Source organism: Charadrius vociferus, unplaced genomic scaffold (assembly GCF_000708025.1).
Source record: "Charadrius vociferus isolate BGI_N301 unplaced genomic scaffold, ASM70802v2 scaffold104, whole genome shotgun sequence".
NCBI classification, from domain to species: Eukaryota; Metazoa; Chordata; class Aves; order Charadriiformes; family Charadriidae; genus Charadrius; species Charadrius vociferus.
The window spans coordinates 6,757,044-6,776,809 of record NW_009648255.1 but is presented as its reverse complement, the minus strand read 5'-3'; the positions used below and the strand labels follow the sequence as shown (position 1 = coordinate 6,776,809).

Sequence of the window (19,766 nt, the reverse complement as noted above, 5' to 3'; positions counted from 1 at the left end):
AAATCTGAAACATATAAACTTAAACATTTAACATGGTTTTCTCACACTTCACCATGTCTCAAAAGATGCACAACAGTTAACTCATCTACTAAAAATGTTGTCGGTTTACTCCTGTTTCTAGAAACCAAGCTGAAACGCATGCACAAGTTAAGCTTTTTATCCTTGGAATAGTTCTTCCTCTTTCACTCACACAGCACTTACTGCACAGCCCCAACATCTGATCAGAATGCTCTTAATATAAATATCATTACTGTTAACAGTAATACTCATCTACACAATGCAACAACATGAAGTGAAAACAGACAACAAGAAAGGCTTTTCTGACTGTTAACTTTCTTTTTACCCAGGCTTGCAGAGTCAATTGTAGCATGCCATATGTCTTGGCGCTAATTCTTAATTTCCTTTCATCATTGTTTTACCCAATAGGAAAATGATTTTTCCTGCAGGTTTTTGCAAGGATATGTTAATGTATCTAATTTTATATTTATATTTTAATAGAATTTCTCAAGCCAGTAGGCTTGATACATATCAGTAATTGTGAAAATGGGTGTAAATTGTCTTGATCAAATCATGCGAGTAAATAGTTTTTTAATTAGACTGCTTGAAACTTGCAGTAACCAGATAACGATTACGTTACTCATCAGACAGAGGCGGCACGTTTAGCAATTTATCTCTCTGTGTTTCTATTCTCCCTCTCTTCACATTAATGCAAACACACGTGTCGAGGCTCAGACATATGACCAGCTCCGAACACACGGAGACTGTACTTGGCACTGCCTTTCTGCAAAGACTGCTGCCTAGACCAACCCATCAGATACAATATTCCACTTCCACAGCCAGGGAAACTGCACGGGACACTGTCACAGATTGTCTCCATTTTATTTGTGCGTTCTTTGCTGTTTGTTATACTTGCACATTTTAACTTTCCTTGGAAACCACATCCAGAAAAGTGCTTTTTGGCTCCTCTCACCTCGGAAAATACCGGCATCGATTTTTACAACATGATACTTTTCTCTTTCTTGTAGGCTTTCCATAACTGGTGACATAGCTTATTGTGCAATTGAAATAACAGTACTGCCAGGAGCATCACTAACATCTGGGTTAACAGGCACTGAAACGGATGGGACAATACAGCTCCCTTGGAAAACTGGAAAGTCTCTACTCACAACCTACCAAACAGGAGCGAGGAAAGACAACCTGAACCACCGGAAGGCAACGGAGAGTCTACAGCTCAGATGCCCTCTGCTGCCTGCACCATGGTAACAGGCACTCCTGGGACGAGGAATACGAGGCGTGATGCCTCCTGAATCATAGAATGGTTTAGGTTGGAAAGGACCTTGAAGATCATCAAGTTCCAACCCCCCTGCCATAGACAGGGACACCTCCCACCAGCCCAGGTTGCCCAAGGCCACATCCAGCCTGGCCTTGAACACCTCCAGGTATGGGGCCTCAGCAACCTCTCTGGGCAACCTGTGCCAGGGCCTTAAAACCCTCAAAGTAAAAAGTTTCTTCCTAATGTTTAACCTAAACCTGCCCTCTTCCAGTTTATACCCATTCCCCCTCATCCTGTCACTACATGCCCCAGTAAAAAGCCCTTCCCCAGCTCTCCTGTAGGCCCCCTTTAGGTACTGGAAGGCCGCTATAAGATCTCCCCGGAGCCTTCTCTTCTCCAGGCTGAACAGCCCCAACTCTCTCCGTCTCTCCTCATAGGAGAGGTTATCCAGCCCCCCAATCATCAATAAATAAATATTCAAGTTAAGATAAAATTCTCCAAGAGAAGAAAATAATTCAAGGGTTTATGGCATTTGGTTACAAAGGTTATTCCTTCCTTGGAGTTGCTAGAAGTTTCCAGGACGACATCGATGTATTTCTATGGCCTTTGGGACATTCATATCCTAACCAGAAAACCAGCATGTGCACGATGACTGTACCCAATTAATATTCATAGTCATCAGGCAAACTTTATTTTATGATCAATTTTTCATTTATATTAAAGAGTATCTCCTTAAATGGCAAGCATGTATAGTTTAGCAAAGTATGTTAAAACAGTTTAATACTCACGTAAATAATCTTTCATATGGTATGAAAAGGAAATACTACTACTATTGTTTACCCACTGATATGAGGTCATAACTCATTTATTCAGTGAATAACCATAACAAAAGCAAATAAAGTTTAGAATGCCACTAAACACCACCTCTTAACACAAGCAGTCGTATTAATAATTGTCAATGACCCTTCATTAGTATTTTTAAAGAACATGTTTAAGTTGCTTGGCCAACCTTACCAATGATTCTCCCTTAAAATACAATTATATATATTTGTATTTGGATTCTGTATACACACAAAAATAACAGAATTCATCTCAGCTGCAACATATATTCATCTAAAAGAAACACAAGCAAATGATAAATGACCCACTAATAATGTACTTGCTAATTCTCTCTTTCACACTGGATATTGTAAGCATTTTAAGACACTAAGAGGTATAATTAGTTGTAGGAGCAACTAAAGACTAATTACCGGTACAGAAAAAAACCCAAACCCATTACTATAATTAGGTTCATTTGTTTCACTTGGAGAGGAAAAATCCACAGTATTCTGGATGATTTTCTTGACATGACTAGAGTTAGGAAATGAAGTCACAACTGATAGTTTATTTAAAAAAGAAAGAAATTTTATAGTCCTCTTTACATAAAGGTCAACTACCCTCAACTAACGTTCCCATGTACTGTGCTTTCTAGAAACAGATTTTTCTTCATTTCCACTTAATGCTACACATAATTGAAAGGACAAGAGATGCTAATTTGATCTTCCTAAATGTCACACACTGAAGAGCAAATGAGAGCTAAAGCAGGTACATTTCTGATGTGCACACCTTTTCAATCCCCTACATTAATCAGTGTCAGAAGATTTCCAAGTATTTTGTTTCACAGGTCTTGCAATCAATGAAACATTTAGTATCCAACAACTGGCATGTTATACCTCATTACAGAATGGAAAAGTTAAAAACAAATCTTAATGACCAGGACACATTCGAGAGCACTGGCTGACTATCACTGCATAAAACCGGAGCTGAATCTTTACAAAAAGGCCATTAAAGCTACCAGGGTCAGAATTCGACTTACTAACAATTTCCTTTTTTAAAAGAATTTGCCCATCTTTGTATTTCTGTTGGTGAAAAAGCTTCAATGGCATTTAAACGCTAACTCCTATTTTAAATCTCATCAGTAAGCAGCGTTACAATAAACAAAGTGCATGCTCAGATTCACTGAAGAAGGGAAAATTGTAATACTGAGTTGAGGGATTTCAATACAAAGCTGTTAAAAGTAATTTCAGATGTCTCAGAGAAGACAGTAAGAATATCTTCAGAAAGACTAAGGATATACTTCTAGATAATTTATTCAGTGTCATTTTTCACCAGAGACTAGCATTTAATTATCCCATTAGATGTGACAAGCAGTGTCAAGTGGTGTTCCTCAGGGGTCGGTACTGGGAGCGGTACTATTTAACATATTTGTTGGAGACATTGATGTTGGGATTGAGTGCACCCTCAGCAAGTTTGCCGATGATCCCAAGTTGCGTGGAGTGGTTGACACACTGGAGGGGTGGGATGTCATCCAGGGGGAGCTGGACAGGCTTGAGAGGTGGGCCTGTGCCAACCTCATGAAGTCCAACAAGGTCAAATGCAAGGTCCTGCATCTCAGTCAGGGCAATCCCGAGCACAAATCCAGGCTGGGCAGAGAATGGATCAAGAGCAGCCCTGAGGAGAAGGACTTGCGGGTGCTGAATGATGAGAAGCTCAACATGAGCCAGCAATGTGTGCTGACAGCCCAGAAAGCCACCAGCATCCTGGGCGGCATCAAAAGAAGTGTGGCCAGCAGGGTGAGGGAGGTGATACTGTCCATCTACTCTGCTCTTGTGAGACCCCACCTGGAATATTGCATCCAGCTCTGGAGCCGTCAACGTAAGAAGGACACGGACCTGTTGGAGCAGGTCCAGAGGAGGGCCAAAAAGAGGATCAGAGGGCTGGAGCACCTCTGCTGTGAGGACAGGATGAGAGTTGGGGGTGTTCAGCCTGGAGAAGAGAAGGCTCCAGAGAGACCTTATAGCCCCTTTCAGTACCTAAAGGGACGACAGGAGAGCTGGAGAGGGACTTTCTACAAGGGCATGTAGTGATAGGACAGGGGGGAATGGCTTCAAACTGGAAGAGGGCAGGTTTAGAATAGATACTAGGAAGAAATTTTTCACTGTGCGGGTGGTGAGCCCCTGGCGCAGGTCGCCCAGAGAAGCTGTGGCTGCCCCATCCCTGGAGGTGTTCAAGGCCAGGTTGGACGGGGCTTTGAGCAACCTGGGCTGGTGGGAGGTGTCCATGTCCATGGCAGGGGGTAGAACAAGATGATCTTTAAGATCCCTTCCAACCTAAACAATTCTATGATTCTACGTTCACAGTTTATCTGCATTAGCCTGCTAGAGCACCGCACAGTTAAAGACGTTAGTGATGCTCAAAAAACCTCATTCCAGTATTTTTCACAAGCATACACATGACTGCATAACCCCTCAGTCACGATGGGGTTCATTTTACGGGAATGATCTAAGCGAGGACTCCTACCTCTGTAACTAACTGCTGCTTCTACCAATTTATGTGTGGGCTGTCATTCTCTGTTCATTAGGAACGATAGCTCTCCTGAATGTACAAAACTTTGCCGCTGTATCCTGTCAGGAACATCTCTCATTGTGATCGATGCACACAATGGGGAACAAAAAGGGACTGTCAAGATAGGGAACAAATAAACAGATCTTATTGCCAAGACCTGCCAGCTCCAACCCTTCTCCAAGACGGCACTCGGCGCAGACAACAGCGCACCCATTCTACTCCTCTGCTCTGCCCGTGCTGGTACACACCTCATCAGCCGGAGGGCTCAGGGCTACGGCTCGTTTCAGGTATTATCTGAACTAATTGTTACAAACCCAACCACCTAAGGAAGCCATTTCACGCGAGGGCTCAGTTTAAGCAGAGACAATCAGTGCAATGCAGATGAGTAGTTTCTCCCTGTCTTTGGGAGCTCACGTGGACTATAAGGCAAATCTAACGCTAAGACGACCTAGAAGAGTAACAAGTTCAAATTCCTCCTCATTAATAGCTCTTAAGAGACCATTTGCAGCGGGAAGAGTTTGTGCAAAATCTAAAGGATGATGCTAAAGCCTTATGCAAAAGCAAAAGGGAAAACGCTTTCCTTCTCTGCTGCCAGGTAACATATTTTATTCTTACAAGGAAACTTATTTCCTCCAAAATAAACCCAGGTTTAAAACAATTTACAGTTCTCCACCATCCTCCCTGCAGTGCTACACGAAAGCAAACAAAAGAAGCCTGCTGGATGTTTCTTTACAGCTGACTTGATCACACGCTGCTGCAGGTGATGGGCTCCTGCCACGCATCACCGCACTCCGAAGAATCTGTTGTTATCAGTCAGACTTTCAAATGGGCATTTATATTCATTGGACACCTCTCAGTATTAATACAGGGGAGCATGTACCCTCTCTGCAGCAGTACAGTTGAGACACTGGGAGGTATTTAGGCATTATTCACAGTGGTTTTATCACGTACAATTAAAGCTTTTGGGCCAGATCTTCAGCTGGCATAAACTCAGCACAGCTCTATTTAAATTAATGGAATCATGCTAATTTACAGAAAATTATGATCTGTGCTGAAGGTCTCTAAGGATTATCTACTTGATACGTCAGTTATTTTACCTAATTAAACTAGTTGAGAGTGTTTCTTAGTAAATTATGAGCCATTTATGATATTTATTCATTGAAGAGCTTAGACTGTTAAGCAACGCTCACATATTGCCTTTCTTTCCTTCCCTTTTTTAATTGAATATATCTCATCACAACTTTGGAGCTACATTATCAAATCTTCCCAAATGAATTTTGCACGGGAAAACACTTTTCGCTGAGCACTGACTGTTTAATGTTCATTTTTGTCTTTCTTGCACACTGAAAGCACTCATGGCTTCCAAGAAAATTTTAGAGAAGTGAAAGATGGTGGATGAGCTCTTCTGCATTCTTATTTCATTATTATTGTGTCGTTACGAAGCTAATACCAGGCTCATATTTTCTAACGCTCCTAACAATTATAGCTGTAAAATCCTGACCATCATGGTGCCCAAAAAACCTTGTTCTGCTCAATTTTCCTTTTCCTAGACCTCTGATTTTGTAACCATTTGTTTTACAAATACACACAACGCATTGGGTGCAATATCTTTGTTTTGTATATTCCAAAGGGTAAAGCACTATGACCATCAAACTTGATATTAACTTTTATTGGCAGAGGGTTTTGCTAGAATTTCGACAGTACAGCACTGATTTTGGTTGCTCTATAATAACTTTAACAGCACCGTTACATAATTTTCCCGGTTAGGCTACAGGCACAGAATCCCTATTAAAACACTATTTTGTATATACCTGTAGGTATGAAGTAATCAGAAAACAATATTTTTCTTACCATGATTCACAACTGCATTATGATGAACCAGAATGAATTTTCATTAACACAAGGAAAAGATTCGTATCTCTTACCTTTTATTTCTGTCTTCTATCTGCAAGATATAGACCATGTCATCGGCAGCGTGAAGCTTGGAACTGCTGTCTCCCCATTTCAGCTTCAGGCTCTGAGGACCTGCTGCAGCACACTCTAACCGAGGAGGTAAGGGTGGTAATGGCCTGGTTTTTGCTTTAATAAAGTGGCTAAATGGTCCAGCTCCAATTTCATTGACAGCCTGGATCCTGATCCTAACACAAACAACAAAAAGGTAAATGTTTAAGTGCTTTCGTGAGGTTCTCGGTATAGAAAAGTCTCAAGAAACAAAACAGCCTTCTGGAGCTGACGGCTCCATCACCAACGCAGTGCCCGCTACCAGTGCTGTGCTGTGCTTTGGCAAACGAAAAGCTCTGTAAACATAACAACTATTATCATCCTGTTTCTATTGTAAGAGCTGCAGCGAAGAGACCAAGAAACGCAGTAAGGCAGAGGCGAGAAGATTTGGCTGTGCAATCTCAGAACCTGATGGCAGTCCCTTTAACTGCATGAACAAGGGACAGCAGCACAGACAGAAGCGCAACCTGGAAAACATGAAGCGTGTAACTATGAATAAATAAAATGCAGAAGTGTGTTGTGGTTTTCTAACACAGGTCATGAACTAATTTAGGTGAAATTATTAAGTGAAAGCATCAGTGTCACTGCCATGAAACCCACCTCCATCTTGGTAAATGGCTCTGAAGATCAAAGAACAGTTGTTATTTCACTATGTGCAGCATCTCACAAACCACACTATTTAAGCATGAAAGTCTACTGAGAACAGCTAACTGAAAAGGTTAAATCCACAAACGTTCTACAGATCTTAGACAAACAGTGGAAATATTGACCGTCAGCGAACTACCTACTTGATCAAATAGAAGTTGGACTCAAGTCACTCTCGCAAGATGCACAAAAGCTCTTGAGCCATATGAATCACAATGAGGACATTCAGAAGAAGAGAACAGCAGATCACCTACCTCGTTTTAATTTGGAAATATTCTTAAGACCGATACGGTCTTCTAAATTCTATTTCTTTCTTAAGATAATGACTCTTGGCTTCTGGTTTCTCACTCTCTCTTATCTGTCTGCACCTCAGTTTAATAATTTGCAGTGCGAGATTCATCTTATAGCAATGAGTGAAGAGTAGCAGTCTTTTACTATGGCAACATCAACAGCAACATCATAACAAAAATGTGAAATACGTATTTCAAAATAGCTTTCAGGACTTCAGATATGAGATTCTGCGTAAATAGAAGTATTGGCATGCAGAGGAGCCTGAAAGGTTTCGAAAGTTAGTTAAATCAAACTGAAAAGAGAAAACAGGATGGGTAAACCCATTTTTTTAGATAGATCAGCCCAGTTTAGATAGCTGGACAGATGCCATTTACTTTGGAAATCCTGTGCATAGCAGCCTAGTATTTTCTCATGGGAAAAGACTCTCTACATGAAGTGTTGCTGCTTCTCAAAACTACCAGCCACCAAGAACTCCCTGGGGACGGTGATAGGGGGAGAAGGGAGAAGAGCAGAACCTGGGATACCCCTACAACTGTCTGCTTCAGAGAAAGCAGAAGATAAATAGAGCTGTCTTCGGTTGGCATAGCTGCTTGTTTTGATTGAAGTACGTGAAGTGATGGAAGTGCATATACACAACATAGGAAAAACTGCTTTGCTTTGAACAGCAAGTTTTCAGCTATACCATTAGAGACAGACTAAGTGGAGTTACAGGGAAAACCCCTCCAGAGAACAATATTATTAAAAAAAAACAAAACATATTCCCTGCAATTCCAAGAACAAAAAAGGGTTAAAGGATTAATAAGGCTCTTATTATTTTGCAATATGTTTACCTATTGATTAGGCAGCTAAAGTTATTGTACAGTGTAGGAGTGCACTGTGTTTACACAGTCAAGTGTAAATGTGTGGTTAAACCTTTGCTTATTGACCGAGCCATTAACAAGGGCAAAGCGTTGCTTGGCGTGGAGCTGCGTTTTCCTTTTAACCCTGCTTTTCGTTTCAGGAAACGCATCCTGACCACCGTACACCACTAGACAACAGTGATTTCCTCCTCCTCTTCTTCCAAAATGGTTGACGGTAGGAAGAGAGTTCTAGTGGGAGCCTCCTCTGCAGCTGCTGCATACAAGCGTTGGACATGAAAAACAAAACACTTTTCTAGTATCTTAAGAAATGTAATTAATATAGGCATTGATTTTATTTTGCATTATGTTATTGGTTTGCTTCAGATTGAAAAGTCATTACATTAATATTTAATAGTCTTTCTAGTAAAAAAAAAAAAGTGGAAACCACCTGAATTTTCACTGGATTCTGGCAAATCATCTGTTACCATATGCACATAAACAGTAACAGCCACATTACAAAGTGCTACTACTTTTCTGTAGATTGATTACAGCAATACGCTCTAGAGCACATCGCCTTTTTTTGGTTTTATTTTGTATTATCCAAAGTCCCAGCAACAACAGAGCCTCTCCCGTCCTCGAGTATCGTAACTTTAACTCCTTTCCAAACGGCAGCTACCACACTTGGAAACAAGCGGTGACTGAAACGAACCTCTCTCAAATACCACATCGCTGAAGCGTAACCTGATAGATGCGCTTTTTAGACATGTGCAGAACATACATCTGCATTTACTCGTCTTCCCTTTGCCAGGCACAAGGTGAAAATGTGTCTCTTCCTCCTCTGTCATCTGTTGTTGCTCTCATCTGCCACACGGTGTTCTCGCTCGCACCTTCTGACACACACACTCCTACACAGGCTCCCCACACCCAACTTTGGAGCAGAGCAAGACTGATGGAAACTCTTAAGCCTTAAAACGGAGATAGGCACCTTTCCCAATGAATGATGATACCGGGAAAGCAAGAATTGATTTATTGACTCTAACGTGGCTGGATGTTGCGAGCCTTCTGCTGATTACACCACCACACAACTCCTTGTAAACCGCCCCTATCATTCCAGGTCAGACACGCACAAAGCACCAGTTCTGGTTTTCTCTGCACGCAGCGGTGTAACCCAGACCCAGCTCTCACCTCCCCCTGAACCACAGCAGCGTTTCCTCAATGGATATTAGGCCTTGGAAATGTCCAGGAGGAAGGGGAGAGAGGAAGGGGAGAGAGGAAGGGGAGAGAGGAAGGGGAGAGAGGAAGGGGAGAGAGGAAGGGGAGAGAGGAAGGCCATCTGGAGGAGGAGGGAGAGCACAGGGTGGTGGGAGAACACCTTGTACCGCAGCATCTTTGCTCCAGCTCAGGTCCTTTCTCCTGTCCCTGCCCCAGCCTGGGACGCTCTGAGCTCCTCCGGCTGGGTGGCACAGCTGCCGTGGGTAAGGAAACTTCCACAATTAAGTGGAAACCAATTCCTGTTTACAGAACTAATACTGGGAAAAATCAATTTCTGATTGACATCTTCATCTTTGTTTAGAATTAGTATATAGACATGTTGAAATATTTGCAATAAAACCACTTCCTGAATTCTTTTCAACTTTTTTACTAATGGTTTCTAAGTTAAAATACCCCAAACACCATCTTGGAGAGGTGGGCTTTAAAATCTTACAATCACAATTTGAAAGTAAGTTTTTTTGAAAATGTAAATACTATATTTAGGGATAGTACCTAATTCTGCAGACCCTGGACCAATGACATTTGTATTCATTCTCACATTTTCCCACTGCATCTTTTAAACATTTAGAAAAAAAAAAAAATCAGACCAGGCAAATTTAGAAACCATTAGAAGATCTTTAACAGAGCAGTCTATCTTATAAGATTCTTGACCCAGGAAAATAAACACTGTAAACAGGATGCTATTTTCAGTTTGCTCACAAAATCCTTTGTATAGTATTCCAACAAACTGAAAAATCACTTTTGAATTAATCTTAAGAGGCTGACATGAGAAGAGTTTGATTCGCTAGTTCCCAGAAGAGGAATGCCCCCAGTTGCAATACACGCGCCTGGGGAAACCTGGGAGAGTTAAAATGCCACAGACTTCAAAGGGGAGGAGAAGCGGTGCGCTCCACCGTCAGCATCAGCCTGAACGTAAGGCGGTCATCATCCCCAGCCTCCAGAACAAGCCAGTCCCACAGATCCCCGCTCAGTTGTACTCCACTGGGGCTGGAGCAAGACTTAGTTTTACACTTTGAAGCGTAAATTTTAGTTTATAACCCACTTCAGCACTGCTAACTTGATCATCCATGTGTATTCTTCTCTCTTCATCTTGGAAGATCTCTCCCTTGATACAGTTTAGAAACGTCTAGATTTTTTATTCCTAAACCAAATGAAAATTAAGTTTTGCTACAAAAATTTAATAAGGCTATTATGTATTTCTGCAAACTATGTAACTTCAGAGGAAAATAAGCATTCTTAAAAATTGGAAGTTGTTTTGCAGCGCAGTGTCTCAACAGCACAGCACAATTAACTACAGAAAGCGTTGAGCAAAGCTTGGGAACGGAGTGTAACAGTAAATTGGTATTTCTATTACTGCTGAATACTTATTTAGTGTGGAATATTTATTAACTCACTTCTAGCTACATCAGTTCACAGAAAACCAGTCCAAGTGTTATTCCCCTATAATGAGAGCTTCATGACTCTGTCAATAAAACGGAAAGACTGCAGAACCCTCGGACATATTTCCGCAGCTGCTCGCCAGCAATGACGTTTACACAGTGCTTTTGCGAGGCATCTGCTTTTTGCAACAGGGGCGCTGGTCTGTGTCTGCCGTTGGAGAAGTCCTCTCGAAACCACCCCAACGTCGGCCATCAGCTCCACGGCGAGGGCACGACCCGGTTCCTCCTGCCTTGAAAGTGTTTTGGGATGCAAAGCCTTCTTGTGGAATGCTGGCTGGATTTGCTACTGAGACACAGAATCACAGAATTTTCAGAGTTGGAAGGGACCTCTAGAGATCATCTAGTTCAACTCCCCTGCTAAAGCAGGACTGCCCAGAGCACATTACTCAGGACTGCATCCAGGCGGGTTTTGAAAATCTCCAGAGAAGGGGACTCCACCCCCTCCCTGGGCAGCCTGTGCCAGTGCTCTGTCACCCCAACTGTAAAGAAGTTTTTCCGTGTGTTGGAACGGAACTTCCTATGTTCCAACTTGTGCCCATTGCCCCTCGTCCTGTCACTGGGAACCACCGAGAAGAGTCTGGCTCCATCCTCCTTCAACCCACCCTTTAGATATTTGTAAGTAGTAATAAGGTCTCCCCTCAGCCTTCTCTTCTCCAGGCTAAAGAGTCCCAGCTCTCTCAGCCTTTCCTCATAAGGGAGATGCTCCAATCCCTCAATCATCTTGGTTGCCCTTCACTGGACTCTCTCCAGCAGTTCCCTGTCCCTCTTGAACCGTGGAGCCCAAAATACTGGACACCGTATTCCAGTTGTGGCCTCACCAGTGCCGAGTAGAGGGGGAGAATGACCTCCCTCAACCTACTGGACACACTCTTCCCTATGCAGCCCAGGATTCCATTGGCCTTTTTGGCAGCAAGGGCACACTGCTGGCTCATTGACAATTTACTACCTACCAGGACCCCCAAATCCTTCTCCTCAGAGCTACTAAGAAGCCATCAAACTTGTCAGCTTCGAGCCCACCACCGCTAAGAGCCGGGAGCTTGCTTGGTGTATACTTGAGTTGCTCCAGTACAGCCATTCCCACACAGAAGCTGGGAGCAGCAGCGCAATGCCAGACCTAAGCGAACAAGCCCAACAGGGTGGACACACGCAGATAGACTCTTACAATCACACTGTTCCTTTCCAGATTTGGACTCGGTGGATTCATAATAACCAAAGTTTGCTTTTAATTTCAGGTTCCCACAAACAAAAACATTGACAGTGAAATTCCAATGCAACTAAAACATATAAGCCCTTTGCTGATTTACTCCAAATTCTGCAGAAACTTTGGCAAGAGAGTTCAGAGTCTCAAACCTAGTAGTGTTTGGCTTGTTTAGTCTAGGAAAAACAGGGCCTGGAAGAAAACACGTTCACTGCTTTTAAACACAGCAGGGAATAAACACTTGAGAGAAAGAAGAGCTAGTTGAGTTAAACAAAGTTGACACGAAAAGAAAAACCATTGGTGAACAAATTTAGAGAATGAGATCAGTGATGTTCTGAAACACTCTTCTGATTAAAAGGGGGAGGGCAAAAAACCCACCACCTTTTAGCTTACAGCTTGACAAACGTGTTCCTTACGGATACGCTTATCAGGGCACAGACGTTCCCTGATGAAAGACAGGTGTCAAGATAGGCTTGAAGAAGAAACATCAATGAAAGATTTAACGATCGACAGCAAAAACACCTCGATGGGTCTATTTTTATCAGCATGGGAGAACACGGAGATGGGAGGGAGGTCAGAAGAATGACAACAGCAACCCAAATTGGCTCAAAGTGTTGTGCACCTTCACTCATGTGCAGTATTTTCACAAACACTTTAAACTAGGTGAGGCGCCGGTGCAACTAAACTGCAGTCACCTGTGTTCCCTGATAGGCATGAGATGCAAGATTTGGAGGTTCCTCTCTCTTGTTTTATGAAAAAGAGCTTTCATATATTATTACTTGTGATTAGTCACCCACTGGCTTGTGGTCTTCGCAATAATTTCTTTTTTTTTGGTAGGAACTTAGTCTTACAACAATATTTAGAACAGTTGCAGTTAATTCTTGTGCTTTAGCCTTTTCATTTCAATTGGAGACAAGCAGACTCCCCAACTAAAAATATGTGATTTAATATGGTGCTTTTTACAAAAGAACAAAATAAGAATGCAAAAAAAAACCCCAAACCAGTATGATCTCAGTTAACAACACTTTTCATGTCAGCAGGAGTAAGAGCTTCACGGACAAGACTGCAGCATGATTATAAAGAGTAGCATCATGCCCATTCCTTCATTCTCTACCCCCATTTCCAGGCTTTGAAGACAAGGACATGTCCCTAAAGGAAGGTGTAGATAACCAAGAACCAGCTAAAAAAAAAAGAGACTGAAGAAGGAAGACTTCAGTGAAGAATTTAGATGGTTTATTCTGGCTGTCTTGACTGTGCTGCTTAAAGCTCTCATTTTGCTTTAGCTCTTTTCGCTCTTGATTGAACATATGAGGAGAAACCAGGGAGTACAAAACTGCCCAAAGATGATGCAGTTCCACAGCTGGGCAGCCAATGAATAGACAAACTCTTCAATTTCTTGTTAGTTTTATTAGGTTTTTGATTTGTCTTCAATCAGTTGGGTTCCCTGGTCTGGCCTAGAGTAAGATCACACAGGCACCAGTGTTGATGCAAGGCAGAGAGTGAGAAACGTGAGAGGAACACGGAGACGGAGGGAGGTCAGAAGAATGACAACAGCAACCTGAATTGGCTCAAACCCTTGTGCAGCTTCATTCATGTGCAGTATTTGCACAAACACTTTAAAATAGCTTAGGCCAGCACGTCTACTAGCAGAGGTGGTCCCATCCTCTTCTACGCCTTCTGCTCTTTACCCATTTACAAAGTAAAAAATACTATTAGTTTTCAAGAAGACCAGTTTTCCCAGTCTGGAATGGTATGACAAGCACTTTGCTGGCACAAAGGAGGGGACAACACAAGGAAGGAAGAAGTGGCTTCCTTTGACAGCAGTGCTAGCTTAAATAGACGTCAAAACTGGGATCTGCAAAAGATGAGAAGAAAAAAACTTATACTTCATGACTGCCTTTGCCAAAAAGGATCCCAGCATTACAAACCACTGAAGAACTGGAGACAGCGGTAAGGTAGTCACATTTCCTGGATTTGAGTGATCTGGAATGGAGGAGGGGTTCTGAATCACCAAATTCCTATTTCACCTTCTTTTTTCAGATTACCAGAGGGATATATACACACACACAAAAAAACCCCAAATCTACATCTTTGTTTTTTACTACATGGTTTTAAAACCTAGATATTCTAGGCAAAGATCAGGAAACACTGTACTAGGCACTGTAAGCAATGTATGTGCCTTGCTTTAAATAACTTATAGTATACATATTTGTATATTTGCTACAAGAAGTTCTCTCTTTTTAGTACACGATAACATTTAAGAAATAAACTTTTCATTTAAACTCTGCAAGACCTGCAGGATTGTGACCCTGAATACAAAGAAAAAAAGAAAAATGTTATAGTAGGTCTGTACCACGACTAATTTTACAACTGTGCAATCACATTTCAGTTTTTATTAGAACAGTACTTAAAATAGAATTTCTTTTGTCACATCTTCGGCTGTATTGCTGTTCATTGCCTGCATGGAACCATATTTTTTTTGGTTTCCATTAGCAATTAGGAAAAAACCATATAAGCCTGAACATTAAAATAACAATAAAATTTTGGCAATGTCACTTAGAAATTTAGAATCTGAACCCATATAAAGAAATTGCTTTTAAATTCAGATTATCTTTTAATTAATCTCCATACGCTAGAAATAAAAAATAGCTCTAGCTATACAAATAAAAGTTCATTGTGTGCAAATTGCTATCCTCCCACAGGGATCAATACAGTTAATAATATAAACCCCTGGAATAGTACTGCTAAGCATCTGAAAAACATGAGATGCCGCATTCTAATTTTAGTTATTTCCCATTTTCTGAATTTATTTACCTACCAGTATAACCTTACCATAGCAGAGCAACTTAAGAAGGAGAGATCAGAGATAATGGAAGGAGAGGAGGAAGAGGAAAAAGGGAAGGGGGGGGGAGCAGTATTTGAACATGAAACACCGCAATTCATTCCATAAAGGAATTAATGCAGATTTCTGTGCTCCCTAGCTGGTGTTGGGTGTGTTGTGGGTTTTTTTGTTGTTGTTTGGAGGTTTTGGGGTTTTTTTTCCCCTCTCACTCTACATGCCATAAACATTTCCTAAGTCAAATTAAGCCACGTGATCTCATCCATCCACCAAAAAAAAAAAAAAAAAAAATTGTACTCACCGGTATGAGGTTTCTGGAAGTAAATCATTGATAACGTAACTTGTAACATTTCCTACTGGAATGCTGATGTCACCCAGGTCAATGTTGTACGACGTGATCTCAGCTCCGTTATTGCACGGTTCTTCCCAGTTCAGCAGAAGGCACGCGGAGGGTGGGAGGTGATAGGCATCCAGGGGCTCATCCTCCAGCACGGAGAGGGTAGAGACTGCATCAGGCACAGACGCGGGGATCCTGCAGGTCACCAGGTCACTGTAGGGTCCAGCGCCTGCCTGGTTAACAGCCTGTGTGTTTTTAAAAAAAAAAAAAAAAAAAAAAAAAAAAAAAGCAGCATTTTTACAGGATAAATGTTCTCTTTCACATGTCTATCGAGTTCATAATAATGGACTCTGCAGCCTGGAAGAGTTGCATGGATTCTTCAGAGAATATGCACCATTGGTTTATTCTCTAAAGAGTGACTCATACCCTCTGCCTATACTAGAGCAATTAATGTCCTCCTTTGTTACTCAGGAGTATCTCTCGGATAAAGTGGAGAATATTTCTCTTTTCCCTAATAGATATTTAATCAAACTTACCAGTAACCTTTTTATCAGCAGCAAACTTTGTTTAGCAAAGGAAAATGTCGCGGTCATCACGCTGTCAGTGACAGGTGACATCATGCGGTTCGGCAAATTGGCCGCCCTATACAAAATCCTCAGCGTACTACAGAGTGCAACATCAGACGTTTTACACCAGCAGAGTACCCCGAGACAGAGGGGGCACTTGGCCTGTGGAAACCCACACTGGTTCTTAACTCAGAGCATGGATACTAACTTCACGCTCAAAAGTTTCTGATATATGAATACAGGAACTCAGCACGGCGTGAAGTCTGTGACTCAGAGCTCGCCAGAAGTCACAGATCACCAGCAAACCACCACCGAAGCACACAGCTCCATACGCTCCACAAGAGAGGAGAGCAACCCGTTACCACGCTTCTCATCTTGACTCATAGATCAGGGATCCCAGTGGAAAAAAAGCGGAAACCAAGTTTCAGGATCTGGCCCGCTTCTGCTCACCAACCACAGCGGCTGTTGTCTTTGCAAGCTCAATGTTGCACAACTGTACAGACCCGGTATTTTATCAGTCGATGCTCAGTGGTAAACTCGACACATCTAGTCCAAACACAGACCAGCTTGCTCAGTGTTTTGCCCAGTCAGGTCTTGAAAAATTACATGGACGGAGATGCCACAGCTCCTCCAGACCACTGTTACAACCCTTAATTGCCCGCACAGTGGTAACCTTTTTCTTTCTATCTCATCTGAACACGTATCCCAGGTTCTCCTGACTGGTATGTAATGGGCAACACCACCTTCCCTTCATCTGCTGGCCAGGTTCCTCCTGAGAGGGCCCAGCATGCTGCAGGCCCACAAGGTACGTGGAGAGCTTGTGACAGCATATTATGGTACAGGCTGAGCTATGGGAAGTCCAGACCTTCAAAAGCATCTTTTGACACTGCCCAGCATCCTCCACACCCACATTTCCATTGTGTTTGGAAAAGTGAGCCCAGAGTCTGCCACCAGATTCCAATTAATTAGCAAAGCCGGGTTTGCAATGCTGCCGACAGAACTACGTCGGCAAGGAGAGGACACGTCAAACAGTTTGTGATTCCTTATCTATGCTTAACTGTAGTGAATAACTTATTTCTGTTATGCATAATACAAACACAAAGCGGTGTTGTGTTTTTCCAGGAGGCATTTTGTTCAATTGAAGAAAGAGATAATAAAGTTAGATTTGTCAGCCTTTAAAAAGCCCTTCAAAACAAATCCCGCTCCGGGGACATCTATTTAGTGGAGCGCTCCGAGAGCTGTTAAAAGTGAGCCTTGCTTTGTGATCTGCCGATTATATTATTTGTCTTGCCTCTAACCCAGTGTTTGGCAATCTGTATCTTGCTTCAAGCAATTTATTTTTAGTGGTGCTTTTAACTGCTTTATTGGACAATCTCATCATCATAACTGATGGGAATTTCATTCTTCTTTGCTTCCTAGATACCTCCCCCCTCCAAAATGACACAATATTTCCCTTTGCAGAAGCCACAATTGTTTTCAGGAATATTCATTACAGGAAAAAAGTTGAGCAACAGTAAAGACAAAATTGTCTGCCCTGCAGTTATATATGCCCGATGCTCAATTTTTATTAAGTTACTGTAGACTGAGATAGCAATACTGAGTGTTTATTAGAAGGCAAAGTAAATGTGGTTTGGGGAATCTTTATTTTTAAAAGGTAAAGATTTTTCTGTTAAAGCTGCTAACAGATAAGAAAAATAGTTATTATTCTCTCCTTTTTATTTAAAAAAACCAAAGGCTAAAATTTCTGGAGCTATTTAACTTTCCTTCTCTGTCTGCTAGACATACTCTGGTTTTGGTTTTTTTTTGTAATTGTTCAAATGTTCCGGTGTATCTTATACCAAACTCTTCACCATAGTATTATACGGTTTTATATATATACAGTATTATATATACACAGATCAGATCTAGAGGATGAAGCCCTCTATAAAGCAACGCACGGGTCACTGACTGGACTTCGATAAAACCTTTTAGTGCTGTTGTGCATTCCATTTAACTTCTGCCTGCGGATTAAATCATACCGGCTGTGTTAAAAACTGAGTAGTTTTGTGCAATGTTTTTGCGGCAGGTAATTGAAAACGAACGCCCGCTCGAAATCAAAGATGCCATAGAGCTGACTGTTTCCATTTTTAACATCAGAATCTCCTCCAGCTCCCCGCAGAATTGGTCTCACGGTCCCCTCCCTGCCCGGAGGATGCCGAGCGCTCTCCCTCTTGCGCAAACAAGAGGCACTTTCTGGCTCACACATCCAGGCCACTCGCACTCGCTCTTCCCATCGGCTTTACCCAACGGTGCCGGCGCAAGGTATACGGCCAGCTACGACCCACTCAGAAAATACAGTTGAGTGTATTTAGAGGTGCGGGGCCCCCAGCTCCTTGGCTGCCGGCCAGCTGCTTGAAAGCTACTTCATAAAAAAAAATAAAATTAAAAAAAAAATAATACAAAATTCCATATCCTGTTTTAAAAAAAAATAAATATATATATATAAGAAGGAAATACTCGACAGAAGCATGTTGTCCGTGATCAAAGAAACGACCCTGGGTGGTCCCACACGTTGCCAGCTGGGTGGGTACGTGAACTTTCGCTTGGATTACTGGTGGTATTCTGTCTTCGCACACAAATAAATCTTGCGGAAGAGTATCTTGGGCAAAAATATTTTTACTTCACTCCCACTTACTTTACTTTCCAATTATTTTTCAGTAGACATAAAGGAGAAAAAGCGCTATATTTTTATCTTCATATATATATATATATATAAAAGAAATATATATGTTAACTATTACTCTTTACTGAAAATAATAGGAGATAAAGAGATCAGAGCAAAAGAAATCATATAGACACTATATATGAGATCCAGTCCTACAAATGTAAGAGACAAAACGGTAAAGATGAGAACTCACTTTCTGGCAGCTGCCTTCTCCTACGTACATAGAAGTCTACTCAGCTGGTTTGCTTTAGTTGATAAATGAAACAGATGTTGGAGTTTATTATTTAAGCTAGGGGAATCTTCAAGATCCAGTTGGGAGGTAGATGTTGTTTACATCTCATTACCAAGAAAAAAAAATATATTTTTTTTAAATTGCCTAAAGCATTATCATTTTGGTTTAATATCAGAGGGCAAGGTGGCTGTTTAAAGCATTATTCACTGAAAATAAACCACATGATAGACAAGAGGAATTTTGGAGAGCTAGAAGTTATACCAAGCCCCTTGTTTATCACTTTGAACTGTGCAGAATCTAAACTCTTCAGTTATACAGCAACAGTCTGCCTTATTTAAAATAAACGTACATACCTTCTGTCTTACAGAGCACATAACTTCACAGTGGCTAATGATATAAATAAAAGCACAGTGGAAGGAAACTCTGTTTACGTCTCGGATTGCCACACGTGCAAAATCTCCTGACTTCCATACCTGTAGCCTACAGCAGTAATGCGCTGCCGCTGACAGTTCACTTATTTCAAAACAGGTTTCTGTGCCGTTATACACAAGTTGTAGAGATTCCTCATCTTCTCCCCACTCTAATCTGTATTCAGAGATGTCAGCACCGGAACATTCGGGACTCTGCAACACAAATATTTATGTGGTTCAACTCAGAAATGAGCATTTCAGATCTCTGCGTTTCACTGGGTAAAGAATAAAGTACACAGGGGAAAAAAAAAACACAACCCCAAACCCTTATTTTTA

At 41.6% G+C, this 19,766-nt stretch overlaps 1 protein-coding gene across 2 annotated transcripts in view; it reads right to left on the bottom strand.

Annotated features, from left to right (window-relative positions):
- Positions 1-19,766, bottom strand: part of FNDC3B (fibronectin type III domain containing 3B) — a 174,570-nt gene that overhangs the window by 23,905 nt on the left and 130,899 nt on the right. For both annotated transcript variants that reach the window (XM_009884448.1, XM_009884446.1), the window contains exons 21-23: positions 19,494-19,643; positions 15,483-15,763; positions 6,583-6,795 (exon numbers count right to left, since the gene is read on the bottom strand). In XM_009884448.1, coding sequence (XP_009882750.1) covers positions 6,583-6,795; positions 15,483-15,763; positions 19,494-19,643 — 644 coding nt within the window. The remainder of the gene's footprint in view (positions 1-6,582; positions 6,796-15,482; positions 15,764-19,493; positions 19,644-19,766) is intronic.